We start from the raw sequence: 20,707 nt of genomic DNA, 5'->3' as shown, positions 1-20,707 counted from the left end.
TACCTTTGAATAATAGCTATTTTGAGACCTTTCTTAAAATATCTCATGCTTGGACTTTGCTTCAGCTCTTTAGAGAGTTTATTCCAGATCTTCACACCAACACCAGAAATGCACATTATTTTCATTGTTGTTCGAGCCTTCAAAAGTTCTGAAATTGAGGTTTTCTCTATAGTCATATCCCCCCACTCTATCAGAAAATAATTTTTGAATATTTTCTGGTAATATTTTGTTTCTGACTTTAAACATAATCTGTGCAGTTTGAAACTCTACCAAGTCAGTGAGTTTCCGTATATAAGAATCTATGAATAGATTGTGGGTATGACAATAAAAATCAGCGTTATGAACTAAACGGATGGCTCTTTTCTGTAATGTACATACTGATTGAAGTGACGTTCTGTAAGTGTTGCCCCAAATTTCCACACAGTAACATAGATATGGTAAGATAAGTGAACAGTACATAATATATAGGGCAGAGGAGTTGAAATATTTTCTAGCATTAGAAAGAACTGCAATACTTCTTACAATTTTAGATTGGACATATTTTATGTGAGGTTTCCAACAGATCTTATTTTGAATCAGTACTCCCAAAAACCGAATTTCAGTCACTCTCTAAACAGTGATATTATCCATTTTTATTTGTAAATCACTCTTCTCTTTACACTTACCGAACAACATAAACTTTGTTTTATCTAAATTTAGCGACAATTTGTTAATTTTAAACCACTCTTTCAGTTTATATAACTCTAGATTCATTTCAAGCAACAACTGTCGTAAATTTTCACCCGTACCAAATATGTTTGTATCATCAGCGAATAGTACAAAGTTAAGTCTCTTGGAGACCTTATATATATTATTTATATACAAAATAAACAATTTTGGCTCCAATACTGATCCCTGGGGAACACCACAAACAATGTCCATGCATGAGGACTGGACATCACCCAACTGCACAAATTGTTGCCTATTGCTGAGATAACTTTTCATCMAATGCAATACTACTCCTCTTAGACCATAACACTCAAGTTTTCTGAGGAGTATGTCATGATCAATTGTATCAAATGCTTTTTTTAAATCAATAAACACCCCAACAGCATGTTTCTTTTTATCTAATGCACTGGTCACCTCTTCTTTAAATGCAGAACTGCCATCGCTGTGGATCTTTGTGGCCTAAATCCATACTGACTTTCAGTCAGTAGATGATGTCTACTAATAAATCTTTCTAATCTAACAACAAATATTTTTTCCACAATTTTGGAAAATTGTGGAAGTAATGAAACAGGCCTGTAATTTGTGAAATCATGTCTATTCCCAGATTTATRTAGTGGGATGACTTTMGCAATTTTCATTTTTTGTGGAAATATTCCTGTTTGAATTGACAGGTTACAGATATATGTTAGTGGTTGAATAATTTCCACAATCACCTTCTTAATTATTAACATATCGATACCGTCATAATCAGTTGACCTTTTATTTTCACATTTATGTACTATATGATCTCATTTTCCTCCACTGCTGTAAGAAACATGGAATCTGGATTTCTAACTAATACATMATTTAGTATTTCATGTCCTGTGGGCTGCGGGATGTCCTCAGCCAATTTAGGGCCCACACTTACAAAGTAGTTATTAAAATTATGAACTATCTCTTCCATGTTATTTAAATGTTTATCTCCATTGTTTGTAAAGTATTGTGGATAACTAACATGTTTGGAGTTTTTTCTAATAACACTGTTTAAAATATTCCAGATACCTTTAATATTTTTTTTATTTCTGTCCAACTGTTTACTATAATAATCTTGTTTTGCTATTCTTAAAACAGCAGTCAATTTGTTCTTATATTTCTTGTATTTATTTTCTGCCCCAGTGGATCTATGCGTTATGAAGTCTCTATATAACTTATTCTTTTTTTACAGGCATTTTGCAATCCCTTTGTGATCCATGGAGTTTCAGAATATTTATTTGCAGAAATAGACTCTACATTCGGACAATTTTTCTCATATAATGATTTAAAAATATTCAGAAAATTATCATATGCTTTATCCATGTCATTTTCTTTTAATACTGACTCCCAGTTTTGTTTAGATAATTCATCTTTAAATACATTTATCGATTAAGAGTTAATGAGTATTTAACGGTATAGAATCCAAAACGAATACAATGATAAAATTTCAAACCAATAGAGTAAATAAGCGTTACATGCAATCCGATAGAAATATAATGAGATTAATAAGATAAAATGACTGAGTATAAAAGGGAGCATAGTTGAAATGTATTGATACTAATAAAATCAAATGAGTAAATAAGCATAAAAATGCAGTAAGATTGACTTCTAATGAGATCATAAAATCAAATCAGATCAGTCTTTGTTATAGCAAGACCAATCAACGTCAAATCAGTTTCTGCGTGTGTCCAGATGTAGAGCCTGCGCAGCCCGATGGGAAACCTCCTCTTAATAATAGTTAAATAAATGCTTAAAGTAAGTAACTGTTATGGTCCGTGTTTCTGTGTATTTATTTTTAGGGTTTTTTGTGTTCAGTTTCCTTCCTGTGTGTCTCTGCGTCTTCCCCGTTGTTTCCCAGGTGTGTCTCGTTTCCTTGATTACCTCCCAGTGTATTTAGTCCCTCCTGTTGTCTGTGTTCCTCATCGGGTCCATGTCTATTGTCTAATGTACGTTTTTGTCAGTGTCAGTCTGTCAGTCCTCACAGTAGAACCGGTTAAGTCCTGTGTCGGCGTCAGATCTCGTGTATGAGTCCTCTATCAGTTGCTACCGGTATTAGCTGTGTGCTAATTCTCTGCCGTGCCACCTGGTTTGACTGTTTGAGCATCTTCATCAATAAATTCACCATTTCATCTACATCCTGGGTCTACCTGCGTCTCTCTTCACCACCAACCACCACACCATTTATGACAGTAGGATCCGACCACACCGGTGAGGATGGCAATTTACATCATGGACCCAGCGGACCGTTGTTACGTCCTGAAGGGAGATCAGGAAATGCGATGACGAAATGGCCAAGCTGTATGCGCGTTCAGCAGGCTCAACGCAGCCACACGTATGGCAATCCTGCTTGACAGGTGGATCCTGCTCCTTCCTCAGCTGGACTTAGTGGATTTTTTCAAAGAGGTTGAGCAGGAGTTGCAGACAGTAAAGGCGGAGCTGGCGGCAAGATCGAAGCCAGCCCCACCGGCTCCAACGTCTGCCACACCTCCACCAGTTCCAGCCCCCATTCCAGTCCCTGTGCTGGGGTTTTGTAGCCCTCGCTGCTACAGTGGAGCAGCCGTCCGAGTTTCCTGCCACTGCAGTGGAGCAGCCCCCCGAGCTTCCAGAGCCCGCTGCCATTGAACAGCCGCCCGAGCTCCCCAAGTCCGCTGCCGGTGAGAAGCCGTCTGAGCTCCCCAGTATTCCGTCCGGTCCTCCAGGGCCTCCAGCCGGCCTCTTAGATCATTTAAATTTATTAAATGATCTAAATGTTCAGGTTAGACCTTTCTGCATGACTTGGTTAAACAATCTATTATTTCGAATTATAGCAAGAGAGATGCAGCAATCAAACAATCCCTTCCATTTTTTAAGAAACTATTTTTTTTTCATCTATTTTACATGTGATATCATTTTAATGTATTCAATTCAGAATGCTCAGTATTATTTTAGAAACTCATCCAAATAGTTAGCCCATGTTAAATGGATACACCTTAAGACATTAGTGAATTTTGATTTCACCTCCTTTTATATTTTGCTGAAAACTAATAGTTAGCTCAAAACTGAACATTTCTTAGTAGATGAGATTAACTCACAATTTGCTTGCTTAGATTAATTCAATGCATCTCCCCCTGTTTCTGTAACAGAGCACTGTATAGTGTTTCGCTACAGAAACTCCCAGGAAACTCCACGCAAATCATTTAGACCAAATTGTCTTTCAGTGCTAACTATAACAGATGGATGTAATTAAAACGGGGTGTTTACAGATGCTGGTACAATCTGCACACCTAAGTGAAAGAACTGAATAGTCATTTGAAAATATGTGCAGTAAACCCAGAATTTTGTGTTATTGGTTCAGTAATGTTCCATAGAATAAATTTTCCTAAGATTTAAAATGGAGTCAAAGTCAACCTAAATCATTACTTGAAATAGAAGTCCTTATACGGTAGCTTTGTGATGTTTATAGCCACAGTAATTTGAGCCAAATGGTATTTAGACTATCCTCCTTTGTAGTTGAAGCGTGGTAGATTGTGCTTGTGTAAATCAGGGAATTACCTATTATTACCATACTTTTATCCTTTTTCAATTCTTGTCTTGCTGGAGGAGAGAAATACATTAGCCAGATGTGGGACAAACGGAGTGATAATCATTCAGGCAAACAAAACATTTCTGTAAACTGCAGAGAGTCCTAACACTCTTCCTGCATCAATCCTTCACTTGTACCATTAACTTATCTTGGGGATCAAAAAGCTTAGGTCAGAATGCAAAGGCAGTAGACYRTGAATGTGCTGTAAATAAACTAAGGTGAGAAAAAGTGGCATCACACAATTTGATAATTAAAGAAAAACCATTAAAAACTACCAAGTTTTGTTGGCGGCCATTTTGTCTCCAACCTGTAGACTGAGGGAAATCCCAGGGGCCCCGGAGCCCAGGCCACATGACCAGAAGCGAAGAACCCATCTCATCACCTCCTCACACGGCCCTGAACCCACAAAACCCCGCGCCCATGGTCCCCGTCAGACCACAGGAAGCAGCACTGCTAGAGTAAAAGAAACACAAAGTAAATTAAGAAAAAAGAAGTGTGTGCCACCTTTTGCTCACTTACAGTGGGGAAAATAAGTATTTAGTCAGTCACCAATTGTGCAAGTTCTCCCACTTAAAAARATGAGAGAGGCCTGTAATTGACATCATAGGTAGACCTCAACTATGAGAGACAAAATGTGAAAAAAATTTGAGAAAATCATTTTGTCTGAATTTTAAAGAATTTATTTRCAAATAATGGTGGAAAATAAGTATTTGGTCAATAACAAAAGTTCATCTCAATACTTTGTTGTATATCCTTTGTTGGCAATGACAGAGATCAAACGTTTTCTGTAAGTCTTCACAAGGTTGGCACACACTGTTGCTGGTATGTTGGCCCATTCCTCCATGCAGATCTCCTCTAGAGCAGTGATGTTTTGGGGCTGTCGGCGGGCAACACGGACTTTCAACTCCCTCCAAAGGTTTTCGATGGGGTTGAGATCGGGAGACTGGCTAGGCCACTCCAGGACTTTGAAATGTTTCTTACGAAGCCACTCCTTTGTTGCCCTGGCAGTGTGCTTGGGATCATTGTCATGCTGAAAGACCCAGCCACTTTTCATCTTCATTGCCCTTGCTGATGGAAGGAGGTTTGCACCCAAAATCTCACAATACATGGCCCCATTCATTCTTTCATGTACACGGATCAGTCGTCCTGGTCCCTTTGAAGAGAAACAGCCCCAAAGCATGATCTTGCCACCCCCATGCTTCACAGTTGGTATGGTGTTCTTTGGATGCAACTCCGCATTCACTTTCCTCCAAACACGACGAGTTGTGTTTTTACCAAATAGTTCTACTTTGGTTTCATCTGACCATATGACATTCTCCCAATACTCTTCTGGAACATCCAAATGCTCTCTAGCAAACTTCAGACGTGCCTGGATATGGACTGGCATAAGCAGGGGGACACGTCTGGCACTGCAAGATCTGATTCCCTGGCGTCGTAGTGTGTTGCTGATGGTAGCCTTTGTAACATTGGTCCCAGCTCTCTGCAGGTCATTCGCTAGATTCCCCCTTGTGGTTCTGGGATTTTTCCTCACCGTTCTTGTGATCATTCTGACCCCATGGGCTGAGATCTTGCATGGAGCCCCAGATCGAGGGAGATTAGTAGTGGTCTTGTAGGTCTTCCATTTTCTGATTATTGCTCCCACAGTAGATTTCTTCACACCAAGCTGCTTGCCTATTGCAGATTCAGTCTTCCCAGCCTGGTGCAGGTCTACAATTCGGTTTCTGGTGTCCTCCGACWGCTCTTTCGTCTTCACCATAGTGGAGTTTGGAGTGTGACTGTTTGAGGTTGTGGGCARGTGTCTTTTATACTGTTAACGACTTCAAACTGGTGCCATTAATACAGGTAATGAGTGGGGGAAAGAGGAGCCTCTTAAAAAAGAAGTTACAGGTCTGTGACAGCCAGAAATCTTGCTTGTTTGTAGGTGACCAAATACTTATTTTCCACCATTATTTGCAAATAAATTCTTTAAAATTCAGACAAAATGATTTTCTCATTTTTTTTCACATTTTGTCTCTCATAGTTGAGGTCTACCAATGATGTCAATTACAGGCCTCTCTCATCTTTTTAAGTGGGAGAACTTGCACAATTGGTGACTGACTAAATACTTATTTTCCCCACTGTAATTATAAATTACATTTATTTTCTGTAGCTTGCGATGTATATCAAGAGTTTTCTCTGTTTTTTTTTTTCGTTTCAGCCAGGCTCAGGGTCACTGGAGCGGCTCAGATAAGGTCCACTGCCTCAGTCTCTGAGTTTCAAAGAAAAAGAAAAATAGAAATGCGTTAAGATTCACCCTAAGATGTGTCAGGTTTAACCGATTATGGAATCAACACCTCTAACAAAATTAAACGGTCACCTACAAAAAATCATTCAAAATTTAAACTAAATGTAGTATTTCCAGCTTCAGAAGTTGGTTATTCAAATGCATATGTAAAATATTTAATTGATTTAATAGTGTTCAATTTTACACAAAGCATCCTTGTGATAATGCCATGCTTCAAGACAACCAGTAATATTTTTGTTATAATTTAGCTCAAAAGAAAACAGTAATTAAATATTCTTCATACCATTAATAGTTATTACCATTATCCTGACATTTTTCAAAACTGCTTCTATTGCTTTTATTTATGTTTTTTGTTAAGAATTCAAAAAAAATTTCAAATTTTATCTGAATTTTATAGTACTTTTAACCAAATTTTTCTCAGTGATGACAATTACATCCAACTGTAACTCAGCATAATTTAAAATTTAGAAGTGATGCAGGAAATTTAGAAGTATGCAAATAAACATGGCCTTGATATTGATCTAAGCTATTCAATTTTGAATTATCAATTCTAATTTAGTAAGAGCTTCTATAACACATACACCGTATTTCAGTCATGCAGGAAGGCACTGTAAGAGCTCATTAAATACGTTCACAATACACCAATGTCAAATGAATTAATTCTAAAGTCTTGATTAATGAAAGCATCTCAACAAGTTATAAAGGTTGAAAAAGGTTATTTTGGAGAAAGTCTCTTCAACATCAATATTTCCACTAAATAAGAGGCAAAAACAAGTTTGATAGAGGAAAAGCCTCTCTGACTCTCGGCTCAAAGCAAGATGCCCAAACTTTTTTTTATATATATATTAGACAATTAATTTAATTTCACATAATTATCGCAGAAGCCATTTGTCTGAAACATATTTACCGTGTTTGATGATTGTTGTAAATGATGTATAGTCACAGACAAACGAGATCATTAGTCCAAATTTGTCGTTTATTGAACGTTCTGAAATTTCAGCAGCTGTAAAGTGCCACAGGAAAGGTAAACAAAGGTAAAACAACCCAAACAGGTGATCAACTCAAAACCACTCGCACCTTTTCACTCAGAAATAATATGAAATGGAAAAAAAGTGATTTATTAACTGATTAAGTCGATTTTTTAATTGCTCTTGATAAACTAATCAGGCTGTTTAGTGGGTGCACTCACAGCTGCACAGTGAACCCACTGATTTTTCCCAGTAGACAGCCGCTCGCCTCTCTTGCAGGTACTGCGTACCCCCTCTAAATCTTTTAGGGGTATGCAGTACCCGACCGTACCCGCCTACTTTCACCCCTGGACAGGACAAAGATAATTTGGATGGTTCCTCATACTACCCAATGCCTTCATTAAATACAGAGACTAAAATTATTTCTAATGTATTGACCCATCATTTGGAAAAGCATCTGTCATCCATCAAGGCAATACTTTGGAAACTGTAATCTCCCTCTATGTGGAGAAGGCATTTGATTATGTCAGATGAGTCTTTGTTTTTCATACACTCCAGGTATGTGTTTGATGAGGGAATAACATAACGTTATATAAAGCCTAAAAAAGGTAAGTTGAAACATTCTTAGGTTATTAAGTGCAGTTGACCTGGAAAGATCAACAAAATAAAACACCCCTGATTCAATATAGTTTTACAAGCCAATATGTAGGATAAGACCAGGCCTGTAGCTAGAACAGATGTCTACAAATACTGTATAAGTGCAAGCACTGTCAATGCAAGCACCGACACAGTGCTTGCACTTAGCAATACAGCTGTTAGCACAAATTATGCCTGCATTTTTTTTATTGCATACTGATAATTTTTTTTCAGTAAAAGTTGTATTTCAACAACCCTGCTGAAACATCAATGTTTTTGCAATAGTAACACCAGCATAATTCACACATGGCACATCAAAGGAAGATCATCTTACGCATGACTAAAATAGATGTACTTATCTCAAAAACCATTATAAATCCTGTTTTTGTTCACAATGTTATTCATTGCCTGTCAGTCACTTACTTTTCAGCTCTAGCAGAAACAGAGTCAGTGTTGTGATTTGTAGCTTTGAGGATGCCAGTGTACATGAGCTTAGTAGGCCAGAGTTCCTAAATCGTTTCTAAAATTCTGTTTGGCTAGTCTACATTATGTATCTGAAAAGTTATTCTCATCTCCAGTTTTTTTGTGTCAGATTAAAGCATCAAAAAATGTACATTTATTCCTGTGTTGCTACTGCTTTTCCCAGAGCATGTCTTTCACGACTTTGATGATTTCCCATTATTGATATAAATATGATTTTTTTATTTCTACCAGAAAATCCTAGTAATTTCAGTGTGACAGGAAAGCATAAACAGGGAAAACAGAGTAAACAACAACTGCGTTTTCACAGCAGTAGTGGTAAATGTGCTTGAAGAAATTAAATGAAAACACAATAAAATGTACAATCAATCATTAATATAAACCTACTTTGACAGAAAAAAAGTGGGATTTCTGTAAAAACAGTGTTAAATTTTTTATTGGAGTTATTAAGCCAATTCCGAGGTTTTGTAGCCTTGGAAATGCTTGTAATTTCTAAAGATATAAAGCCCAAACCTCTCTTCAATGAGCCCATGCTTTTGACATAGCTTACACAGAAAGTGCTTTTAGCCTTGTTTTTATTAGCTGTTCATGTCACAGTCATCTGACAGAAGGTAGGCTTCTCTTTTAAACTTCTGAAGCTTTCTACGCGGGCAGGATAATGGCACCCAAAAATGATGTTATTCTGAAGTGTATGGTTAACTCTCAAGTTTATTCTACTGTACATTATTGTGTGTCTGTTTTCTCCAAAACAATAGTGGCTTATTACATGATTGCTTTGGCTGTAGAATTTAAATATTTTACACTTTGTGTTAAACCTTCTTCACTCCTAAGAAGGAGCATGATGTTTTATTTATGTATTTGAATTGAATTCATTGTTCATCATGTGCAGGTGGAGTATACCAAGCTGATTATTTCAGCAGGAAGAAACATGTTAATCAAACGCTCCCTTACTCCAGCTTTTATTCTCACAGGACTGAATGCTGATTGGACCTGTTACAGCTGCAGTTTTTAATGCAGCTTGTGTGTGAAGGAGGTGATGGGGAACTTTCAGAGTGAAGCTTTTGTTCAGTCAGCGATGCACTGCATCACCTTTTTTCACATACATATATGGTTAAGTCCAGAAATGTTAATTCCTCTGTCAGATTTAAATTTAACATGTTTTTTCATTCAATACATTCAATATGCTTGTTGACAGGAAATAAAACGGACATCTCTAAAGACATAGTACAATCATGTGGAACTCCATCCATCCATCCATCCATCCATCCATTTTCTTCCGCTTATCCGGGGTCGGGTCGCRGGGGCAGCAGCTTCAGAAGGGAGGCCCAGACTTCCCTCTCCCCAGCCACTTCTTCCAGCTCCTCCGGGGGAATCCCAAGGCGTTCCCAGGCCAGCCGAGAGACGTAATCCCTCCAGCGTGTCCTGGGTCTTCCCCGAGGCCTCCTCCCGGTGGGACGTGCCCGGAACACCTCACCAGGGAGGCGTCCAGGAGGCATCCTTACCAGATGCCCGAGCCACCTCAACTGGCTCCTCTCGACGTGGAGGAGCAGCGGCTCTACTCTGAGTCCCTCCCGGATGACCGAGCTTCTCACCCTATCTCTAAGGGAGAGCCGAGCCACCCTGCGGAGGAAACTCATTTCGGCCACTTGTACCCGTGATCTCGTTCTTTCGGTCATGACCCAAAGCTCATGACCATAGATGAGGGTGGGAACGTAGATCGACCGGTAAATCGAGAGCTTCGCTTTTTGGCTCAGCTCTCTCTTCACCACGACGGACCGGTACAGCGCCCGCTTCACAGTAGACGCTGCCCCAATCCGCCTGTCGATCTCCCGTTCCCTTCTTTCCTCATTCGTGAACAAGATCCCCAGATACTTAAACTCCTCCACTTGAGGCAGGACGACCCCCCTGACCCGGAGAAGGCACTCTACCCTTTTCCGGCTCAAGACCATGGCCTCGGATTTGGAGGCACTGAGCCTCATCCCGGCCGCTTCACACTCGGCTGCGAACCGCTCCAGTGAGAGCTGCAGATCACGTTCCGATGAAGCCAACAGGACCACATCATCCGCAAAAAGCAGAGATGCGATCCTAAGGCCACCAAAACGGATCCCCTCAACACCTCGGCTGCGCCTAGAAATTCTGTCCATAAAAGTAATGAACAGAATCGGTGACAAAGGGCAGCCTTGGCGGAGTCCAACTCTCACCGGAATCGAGCCCGACTTACTGCCGGCAATGCGGACCAGACTCTGACACCGGTCATACAGGGACCTGACAGCCCGTATCAAAGGGCCCGGTACCCCATACTCCCGGAGAACCTCCCACAGGGCCCCCCGAGGGACACGGTCGAACGCCTTCTCCAAGTCCACAAAACACATGTAGACTGGTTGGGCGAACTCCCATGCACCCTCCAGGACCCTGCTGAGGGTGTAGAGCTGGTCCAGTGTCCCACGACCTGGACGAAAACCACACTGCTCTTCCTGAATCCGAGGTTCGACTATCCGACGGACCCTCCTCTCCAGGACCCCTGAATAGACCTTACCAGGGAGGCTTAAGGGCGTGGGAGGAGTTTGGAGAGGCCATGGAGACAGACTGCTATGTGGAACTCAATTTCTTTAAAATGTTGCCTTTATTTGTAGTTTATTAAAAATGGGCAGTCAAAACTCATATCCTTTTAATATTTATGAAAATCTCAAATATCTACATTGATAAGGCAGCAGTCAAACCCTTTGTATAATTGCTGAACAGCTTTTTTCTAGCTTCTTCTGTCATTTTCTTTATTTATGTTTGGTGATGAGCTCCAACTGTTTGAGGTATGAAGGCCTCTTACCACAGATTCATGTCAGGACTATGGCTGAGCCGCTCAGAAATGTTAATATTTCATCCAGTCTGAAAAGGAAAAACAATTGAACAATTCAAGTTCCACACAAACTTTTAACAGTTGTCCTAAACATGCACACAAAGTCAAGTCACATCATTGCATTGATCTCAAGTCACATCAATGTGAAACACTGTGGATTAAAAATCAATTCTCTCTGGTCAACGCAAAACAGTTCCTTTAGCAACTTTTTATTTGTATGCTATGAGCATATCATCCTCTTGATAAACTCACAATTCACTTAAAGTTATAAAACATGCAAAATTTTCACAACAGTGTGCATGAAATTAAAAGTTAACTTCAAACCTGAATATGCCAAAAATCCTGGGATTAATTGTTTACATACTCATAAAACACAGTGAAAAACATTAGGAACCACAGAATAAAAGTATGTTAGAGGGTTAGCATACTCTAACATATACATAATGCTAGAGGCATTCATAAGAATGCCTCTAGCATTCTTATGAATCCATATTTGTTGTCAGTTTCTACAAGTATACACAAGCACCTTTTTTTTTTTTTTTTTGTCTTTCAAGACTTCCCAGGCCTGATTTAGTTCCGTCCACGTGGATGAATGTAGAGATCTCTGGTCTAGCTTTAACTCTGTACTGTTTGATGGGCAGGTGGAGTCTACCCAGAGTATGATCAGGATCCTGGGACTGTCTGCCACCCTGCCAAACTACCTGGATGTGGCAGCCTTCCTGCACGTCAACCCCTATATCGGCTTGTTCTTCTTTGACAGCCGCTTCAGACCTGTGCCTCTTGGACAAACCTTTGTTGGGATCAAAACCACCAACAAGGTAAATTGTTGGCCATCATGTATGCATGTTTAGAGCCAAGAATACTGGTGTAATGATACAAGGCTTTAGCTGCATTATTATCTCCATGGTCATTATTTTTTTATGTTTGATCATTGGTATTGACAGTAAAGATTAAAAACTGCACAAATGAAACCTCCATGTGCCTAAACTTCACTTTTATGATGAAGATGAAACCTTTTAAAGCAACAGCAGATCAGTCACTATTGTTTTGTGTTCTGCACAGATCCAACAGATTCATGACATGGAAGATGTATGCTACAGCAAGGTTCTGCAGCAGATTAAAGCTGGACATCAGGTGAGTTGTTTTTAATCTAAACTAGCGGTTCTCAACGTGGGCGGTACCGCCCCCCAGGGGGCGTTCAGAGGAAGGCAGCTGGCAGACATTTTTATGAAAGGGGGGCGCTGGGATGCCTTTGGGGGGCGTTTGGTCGAAGGTAAACTTTACACCTTAAATGCACAACAATGCCAGTTTAGACTTTGAGCATCTTGGTAAAACTGTCTTGTATAATATTAAATCATGCTTGGCTGCAACTGTATCGATGGCAGCTCTTCTTCTATTCAGTGTTTGTTAGCTTCTGTTAGCTTCTTGGCGCAGCTCCGTTCTCCTGCTWCTGGTAGCTAAAATCACGACATCCTCACTGTGTATCCCTCTGAAAAATGAACGCTTTTAAATAAAGAACTAAAGAAATCCCTCCATGGTGATTCCACGATAGAGAGCGTTCATTTTATAGCGTTAACACCGGAGCTGTAAGTGATCCAGTATGAAACGAGGGTGATACAACAACACAGCACTTTAAAATTTCAATAATCAGAATGCAGAAATTGTTTCCGTTGTTTTAAAAGTCTGTCTGTCTTTTCCCCTTCGATACGTTTCCCGACCGCCCTGCACCTTAGGGGCTTAAAAAAAAAAACAACGTTCACATTGCGCAAAACTCGAACAGGAGAAGCGGGACATAAAACCAAGCGACGAACTAGATGTGAATTATGGCATAAAACCAGAGAATCCGACACTGAACAGTAAAAAAAATCAACACATGATGTGAAACACATGACGATTAGGCGGCGCAGCAGGTGATGGTGAGGGTCAATAAATGATAAAATAAATGTAGCAACAGGAAAGAAACTAAAGTGGACATAGCAATAAACCAAGAGAAGATAATACTAATCAAATGAAACTAAATGGAAATGAATGAAGAACAAAATGTAAGAACAAACTAAGAAACTAAAGTAAATACAGAGGAATAAACTGGTATGGCAAGACCTTTAGAGCAATAATTAATACATAGGACTGTATGGCAAGAATAAACAGACACTATTTCCACATAAAAGGTAAAATAATATTGTTGAAATGTCATGTGTTTGTTTAGATCACATCTAGTACTGAGAATAAATATATCTTACAGACCATAACAGTAAATAATTTATCACTTATTTATGTTTTTAAATAGATTTGATATATTTATTTCTTCAACATTATTTTTCATGTCAGTGTTATTGTCATGAGGCTGATGACTCCATGACACTTTCAATTTGACTCATTAGGATTTGATTAAGAACCAGATTTGTTCTTTGTAATTTCTGTCCAGTAAAACTATTAATCTATAAATCAATAGACAGGTTTATATAAAGATATAATCCATGTTTCTGTCTCATATTTCTATGGCATTATAAAAGGACCTGGAACTTTAGTTTTTCCACTGAAAGTTCTGGTTTGCACAATAAAATGTAAATGTAAATAATACTTTTCCAAAGTTTTTGACCCATAAAGATGTAACGTATCGGTCTGTGCTCCAAAGCACATGAAATGCATCTATGGGGTAATTTCATTCTCACTAAAAAAGAAAACAGGGTTGGATCAGCAAATTAACTGCAAACAGGTTTGATTATTTTAAGGTCATCAAGGTGTGTAGACAATCACAAATAGCTGCGCAAAGATGAGCCGCATAAATGTGGAGCTTTGGCTCTGATGGAGAACATCGACAGTGAAAGGATTCAGAGGGAGCTTTTAATCAGAGACCATATTGATCTGCTGAAAAAGGATGATGTTACTGTTTATTACTGTTTAGATTAATCCAGACTGATCATCCTGGAGCTCCGAGCAGAACCTAAAGAAGGAGCCATGCGGTACCGGTGCAATTGCAGTCATCCTTCAGTCGAGCCGCCCGCTTTGTGAATGTGCCTTATGGACAGAAAGCATCTTTATTCTGTAAATGTACAACTTATGCACATAATATCTATATTTAGAATAAACATTCACATTCACATTCCCACTCAAAGACTCTCTGTCTTTAAATCCCAGCTGAACGCCATGATGTTCAAACAGGCATTTGCATGATCTCTTCATTTTTATTTATTTATTTTATTTAATTTTTTTAAATGTATTATTTTTGTTAGAAGATGACCTTATGTGTCCTGAAAGCACGTTTTAAATAAAATATATAATTATTATAAATACTTATATTGCTACAAACAAGGATGTTGCCATGGTGACTGAATATTTTGCGTGGCCACCATTATTTACCAAAACTACCTGAACTCTCCTGGGCATGGTGTTTACCAGAGCTTCACAAGTTGACACTGGAATGCTTTTCTACTCCTCCATGATGACATCATAGAGCTGACAGATATTCAAGACTTGGCGCACCTCCACCTCCCACTTGAGGATGTCCCAAAGATATTCTATTGAATTTAGGTCTGGAGACATACTTGGCCAGTCCATCACCTTTACCCTGAGCCTCTTCAATAAAGTAGTGGTCGTCTTAGAGGTGTGTTTTGGGTCATTATCATGCTGGAACACTGTTCTGTGACACAGTTTCCAGAGGGGAGGGGATCATGCTCTGCTTCAGTATTTCACAATACATATTGGAATTTATGAAAGGTAAATCCCCATCACCTGCTGCACTCATGCAGCACCAGACCATGGCATTCCCACCACCATGCTTGACTGTAGGCATCACACACTTATCTTTGTACTCCTCATCTGATTGCTGCCACACATGCTGGAGACCATCGGAACCAAACAAATTAATCTTGGTCTCATCAGACCACAGGACCTGATTCCAGAAATTCATGTCCTTTGTTGACATGACTTCAGCAAACTGTTTGCAGGCTTTCTTGTGTGCAGACTTGAGAAGAGGCTTCCTTCTATGGTGACAGTCATGCAGACTAATTTGATGTAGTGTGCAACTTGTGGTCTGATCATTGACAGGCTGACTTCCCACCTCTTCAATCTCTGCAGCAATGCTGACAGCACTCCTGTGTCTGTCTTTCAAAGACAGCATTTGGATGTGGCGCTGTCGTGGAAAAAAAATTGCTTTAACAAGAGTCTAGATAAGAAGAAATAAGAAATGTATTAAAACCTTGCAAGGTGAGAACAGAAATACAAGGGAGTCAATGGAGTCTGTCGAGTCTGCTCTGACCAACAGTGGATCTGGCTTCCTTTTATAGGTTCTGGTCAGAGAAGAGAGACTTGATTGAACAATAGGTGAACAATAGGTGTTCAATTTCTGATTGTGATGTACCAACAATTCTATGGAACCCAACCCCAATGGCCTGGCCATTTGTCCATTGTTAAGGAAAGGAGGTTGTTACTTAATGTATGAAATGCAGTCTCAATTCTGGGTTGAGGAAGTATCACCCCGATTGCCTCCTGGATCACAGACATTCTCTGCTGTTACGTCACACTGTGGAAGTCTATAGGAAAGCAGCTTGGCCAATCTCATGATAAAATCATGCAGACACAATGATCTCATCAGACACAATCTAAAACACAAGACGGGTGAGGGGCACATGATAAAATTTTCCATTACAGACGCTTTGGACGATCAACACGAGGTCTGGTCTGAGTGGACCCAGCTAAAAATGCTGGATGATCTTGGCCACTGTGCTGCAGATCAGTTCCAAGGTTTTAGCAATCCTTCTGTAACCTTGGCTATCTTCATGTAGCACAACAATTTGTCTTTTAAGATTCTTAGAAAGTTCTTTGCATTGAGGTGCCATGTTGGAACTTTCAGTGACCAATATGAGAGAGTGTGATAGCTATACTACAAAACTGAACGCACCTGCTCCGGCCTAGTAACACTAGTCACATGACATTTTGTGGGGAAAATGACAATGCTCAATTTGGGTGTAGTTACGGGTGTAGTCTTTTAGGGGTGTACTCACTTTTGTTGTAGGTGGTTTAAACCAGTGGTCCCCAACCTTTTTCTTATCGCGGACCGGTCAAGACTTCGAAATTTTGTTGCGGCCTGGTGGGGGGGTATGTTGGTGTTCTCGCTAAAGCCTGAATATGCCCGATTTGGGTTGTCTTGGCCCTTTTATCACAGCCTGTGGGGTTTTCCCTGACTGGGAACTACAATACAACCTGTTGAATGTGACAGGTAGCCAATCAGAAAGCGCGGTGACGTAAGAGAGGGGAATCCCAAACAGCTGACATATGAGCAACTGAGAGTTCAATGGATATCGGAGATGATATGTGGAAATGTTTATTATTATATGTAAAGGTCATTAATATAATGTTTATTCAGTTAAAAATGTTAACTTTGAAAACATATATTTGTCATGATGGGTCTACTGCTGTTTGCCCACATGCAGAAACACTCACAGAGAGATGGATGTAAAAGGATGTTTATTGCAAAAATACAAAATCAAACAAAGAAGCTCGGCTAGAGAGGTCAGCGGGTCAGAGTCCAGGTGCATCTGCATACAATGGAAGAGAGAGGTTAGATGGTTTCACAGGGGGTGAAAAAAGGAGACAACTAATGGCTGGGAGCTCTGTTCTTTCTTGAAAAACGAGTGGTGAATGATGGGTGGAGGTATGTGGTTCCAGGTTGAGGAGAGAGCTGATGTAGGCTGGCTGAAGATGGACCAGACATTGGAGGGTGGGCAGGTCAGATATGTCCCTACAGAGGAGCTGCAGAGCAGACAGCAGAGGCGTCACGGAAAAGGTTTCTTCTGGACTGGTGAACTAGAGGAAACCAATCCCAAGGGCCTCGAAGAATTCCTGAAGGAGATCAAACACACTGAGGAGCTAGAGTACCAAAAACTGGCAAACACTCTGGCAAGGAAGTGTTGGCTGTCTACTGCTCATATATTCCTCCAGACGATGATTCCTCTCAGGTGTGGATAGTTGAGAGCCTGCAGGCACGCCCTCCCCAGCAGAGTGACCCACTGGCTCCACCTGGTGGACTGGTGAAGAACTGAAAAGGAAACACTAATCCCCACCACCTGGAACCCAACAATATTCACCTCCAAATCATAGTGCAGCAAATAGAACGGCTGCTCCCGTTGTCTATTCTAAATTCCCACTATGTTGGGGGTTTTACTGGATTATCCTCTGGAATCGGGATGCTCGTGACTGGAATCGGTTCCTGCCGTGTGGCTGGAGACACAAACCCATCCAACCTGTTGTACTTTTATCAGCTCTGTGGTCACAGAGGTTTGGAGAATCAGCCGACAATTCTTAAATCTTGCCGTCTAAACCAGACTTAAGACTCACAAGCTCTACTCATCTCCTCTCGACCACTGCCCAAACGCTCTGACTCTGGTCGCTATGGTAAYGTTTACATATTCCTTCAAAATAAGATAAAGATGCGCAACAAAAACGAACATTTTACTTTCGTGAAAATTTTAACTCACAATAATGACTAACGGGAGCCCGTTAGTCATTATTAATGGGAGCCCTGAGCTTGTTTCTCTGCAACGAGACGGTCCCATCTGGGAGTGATGTGTTGATTGAGCACAGCCTGCTTGGGGGGCGAAGCAGTTTGAAGCTTCATTGCCGTATTAGCAGCCGGTCGCCGCATGTTACTTAGAGCGGGTTTGGTGTGGGACTCGCCTACCGGTCTGGGATAAATCCATTCTCCTGTCTCTTCTCTGGGCCTTTTCCCCTTTGCAAAGAGACTTTCCAAAGACATCTTTTTACTCATTTTGCTACTTGTGGACTCAATGTTGACGCGCAAGTAACCGAGAGAATCCGGTTAAAAGATTTTCGAAATAAAAGATCCTCCAAACTCAAATAATACATAAAACACAAATATTTAATTATTTCTTGCGCGGCCCGGTACCAATTGGTCCACGGACCGGGGGTTGGGGACCACTGGTTTAAACATTAATGGCTTTATATAGGGAAGAAATTTTGAGGGAAGAATAAATTTACACTGTTATATAAGCTGCACACAGACTACTTTTCATTGTGTCAAAGTGTCATTTTGTCAGTGTTGTCCCATGAAAAGATATCATTAAAAATCTGCAGAAATGTGAGGGGTGTGCTCACTTTTGTGATATGTAAGAGGGGTGGGTGTAAAAATAATTTTATACTTCTACCCACTCCTTTGAATGTGGAAATATACTTTAGTACTGTTCTTTTGTTTTGTTTGCTTTTTTTGGCATTTATTTTGTTTGTGTATAACTTTGTTTATTTTTTTATTACACTACATTCAAAATAAAGTCAAACTCAATGGGAAGCCTCTGTAAACATTTCACCACAGATTCTAGTTTGGATTTGATTACAACGTTGGGTCATTCTATGTCGTCAATATGCCTAAATCTAATCCATTCCATTTTTGCTGTGGCAGGTATAGTTGTAGAGTTGTCTTGTATTCTGCTCTGATCTTCCCATCATCTTTGCAGGGTGATGTGTAGTCTTATGCCTCTCCCATGCTACATCCAAAGCTGAACAGTCGAAGCATGCTCTTATGTTAGCAGAACATATATATTTGCATTCCTTTCCTATGCAGAACAGATTCTCTGACGGGACACCATGCCCTTGCTGTATCATCTGTTTTGGTTTAATGAAATGTTCCCAGAGAGAACAGCGCATGGTTCTGCAGACAGCATCCTCCATGAACAAATATGTTGCAGTTTCCATCCTGGAAGGTTTTTTTTTTAGCTATTTGACAGTCTTTGTAGTTATTTAATGAAGAGTTGTACGAATGTACATAATTCCTCACCATGTCTGATAAATGTTCTCAAAAAGTATTCATGTCACCTGCAAGTACAAATACCGGCTAGTGGAAACGGAATAGTTGAAGTGAAATAGCAACATTATTATCTGAGCACAATTCTGCATAAAACACAGCTACAATCTTTTGACCTATCACACAAGACACCGCACACAGCTCTGTGTGACTTAGTTTGACCCAAACTGGTCTTGAGAAGGGGAGGCAGTTGCCAATTTTGGGCCAATTTTGACACTTCATATGAAGTATGAGAGCCTTTACACCACACTGTTCAGTAGGGATGCACCAATTTATATACGCCAATTTCCTTAATTTTGGAAGATCAGTGCTCAGTCGATACTTACATGTGAAGCTGATCTTATCCATCGATCTTATCTACCTCAGCAAAGGTCTAAAAGTCAACCACTGTTCTTTTCCACTCAGCCGTGAGAGAGGTTTCACTGACAGACCAGCCCACTAGTTCCTGCACATTTGCAGTTAACAGTAGACACCCCACTGTTGTCAACTCAACGACTTTCAGCAGATCAAGCTTTCTAAAAATCAGTAGAGATTGGCGATCAGCCAGAAACTGCAATCAGTGCATCTCTACTCTTCAGTTTTGGTCTTATCTAAGCAAAGAAACATTCATGTTTGCAGTGTTCCTAAACGACTCAGAAAACTACAAACAGGATTTTTTTAAAGGCTTTCTTTCTGCTATTACTGCATAAAGGTCAGATTTGTGGAGTTGATGGCTAATAATTGTCCTTTGGAGAGATTCTACCAACTGAGCTGAGAATTTCTTCTCTGAGTTATACTCTCTTATTCCAAACCTATGATTTGGCCAAATAACAGTTGTACTTTCCTCAAAGTAAATGTTCAAACCTTGCATATTGTTTTAGAGCCTAACCCAGCTTTAAACCTCTCCACAACATTCTCCCCAAAACCCCAAATAATTACACTGGACGAAAAGTGGGATTTTTGACCCTGTATTCTGACGCGAATGGAGCTAGTCAGCCACAGATATCGACAGTTGGCAGGGCAGCGCAGTTTCGTCGGCCGAATGCGGAATCCTACGAGGAGGTGAAGGGGAGGGGGGGGGTTGTTAACAGCTTAACGACTCTTCCTAACGTGAATAGCAACAGGAGACCCACGTGAATTGTCAGTCACTGGATGAAAAAACAATGACATCACAATTCATTACTTACATGTGATTGGTTGGTAGATATCTCCTTATTGGACACACTAAACCTTTATAATTACAGGCCTGGTTAAGCTCCTCCCCTAATAAATTATAAAAAATAACCCAGAAATAAAAATACACCAAGCACAAGGCATAAGTTTAAATTTTTTATTTTTGTTGAAAAAGAAATATGTACATACATGCATATAACACATCTACAAATAAAGAAACCACACATATATAAAA

General features: G+C 40.0%; 1 protein-coding gene across 3 annotated transcripts in view; it reads left to right on the top strand.

The window, feature by feature from the left end:
* ascc3 (activating signal cointegrator 1 complex subunit 3) overlaps positions 1-20,707 on the top strand; it is a 368,707-nt gene that overhangs the window by 182,223 nt on the left and 165,777 nt on the right. For all 3 annotated transcript variants that reach the window (XM_008432855.1, XM_008432856.2, XM_008432857.2), the window contains 2 exons: positions 12,146-12,322; positions 12,567-12,638. In XM_008432855.1, the coding sequence (XP_008431077.1) occupies positions 12,146-12,322; positions 12,567-12,638 (249 nt within the window). The remainder of the gene's footprint in view (positions 1-12,145; positions 12,323-12,566; positions 12,639-20,707) is intronic.

Source organism: Poecilia reticulata, linkage group LG16 (assembly GCF_000633615.1).
Source record: "Poecilia reticulata strain Guanapo linkage group LG16, Guppy_female_1.0+MT, whole genome shotgun sequence".
In the NCBI taxonomy this organism is placed as follows: domain Eukaryota; kingdom Metazoa; phylum Chordata; class Actinopteri; order Cyprinodontiformes; family Poeciliidae; genus Poecilia; species Poecilia reticulata.
This window is presented reverse-complemented; position numbering and strand designations above follow the sequence as displayed.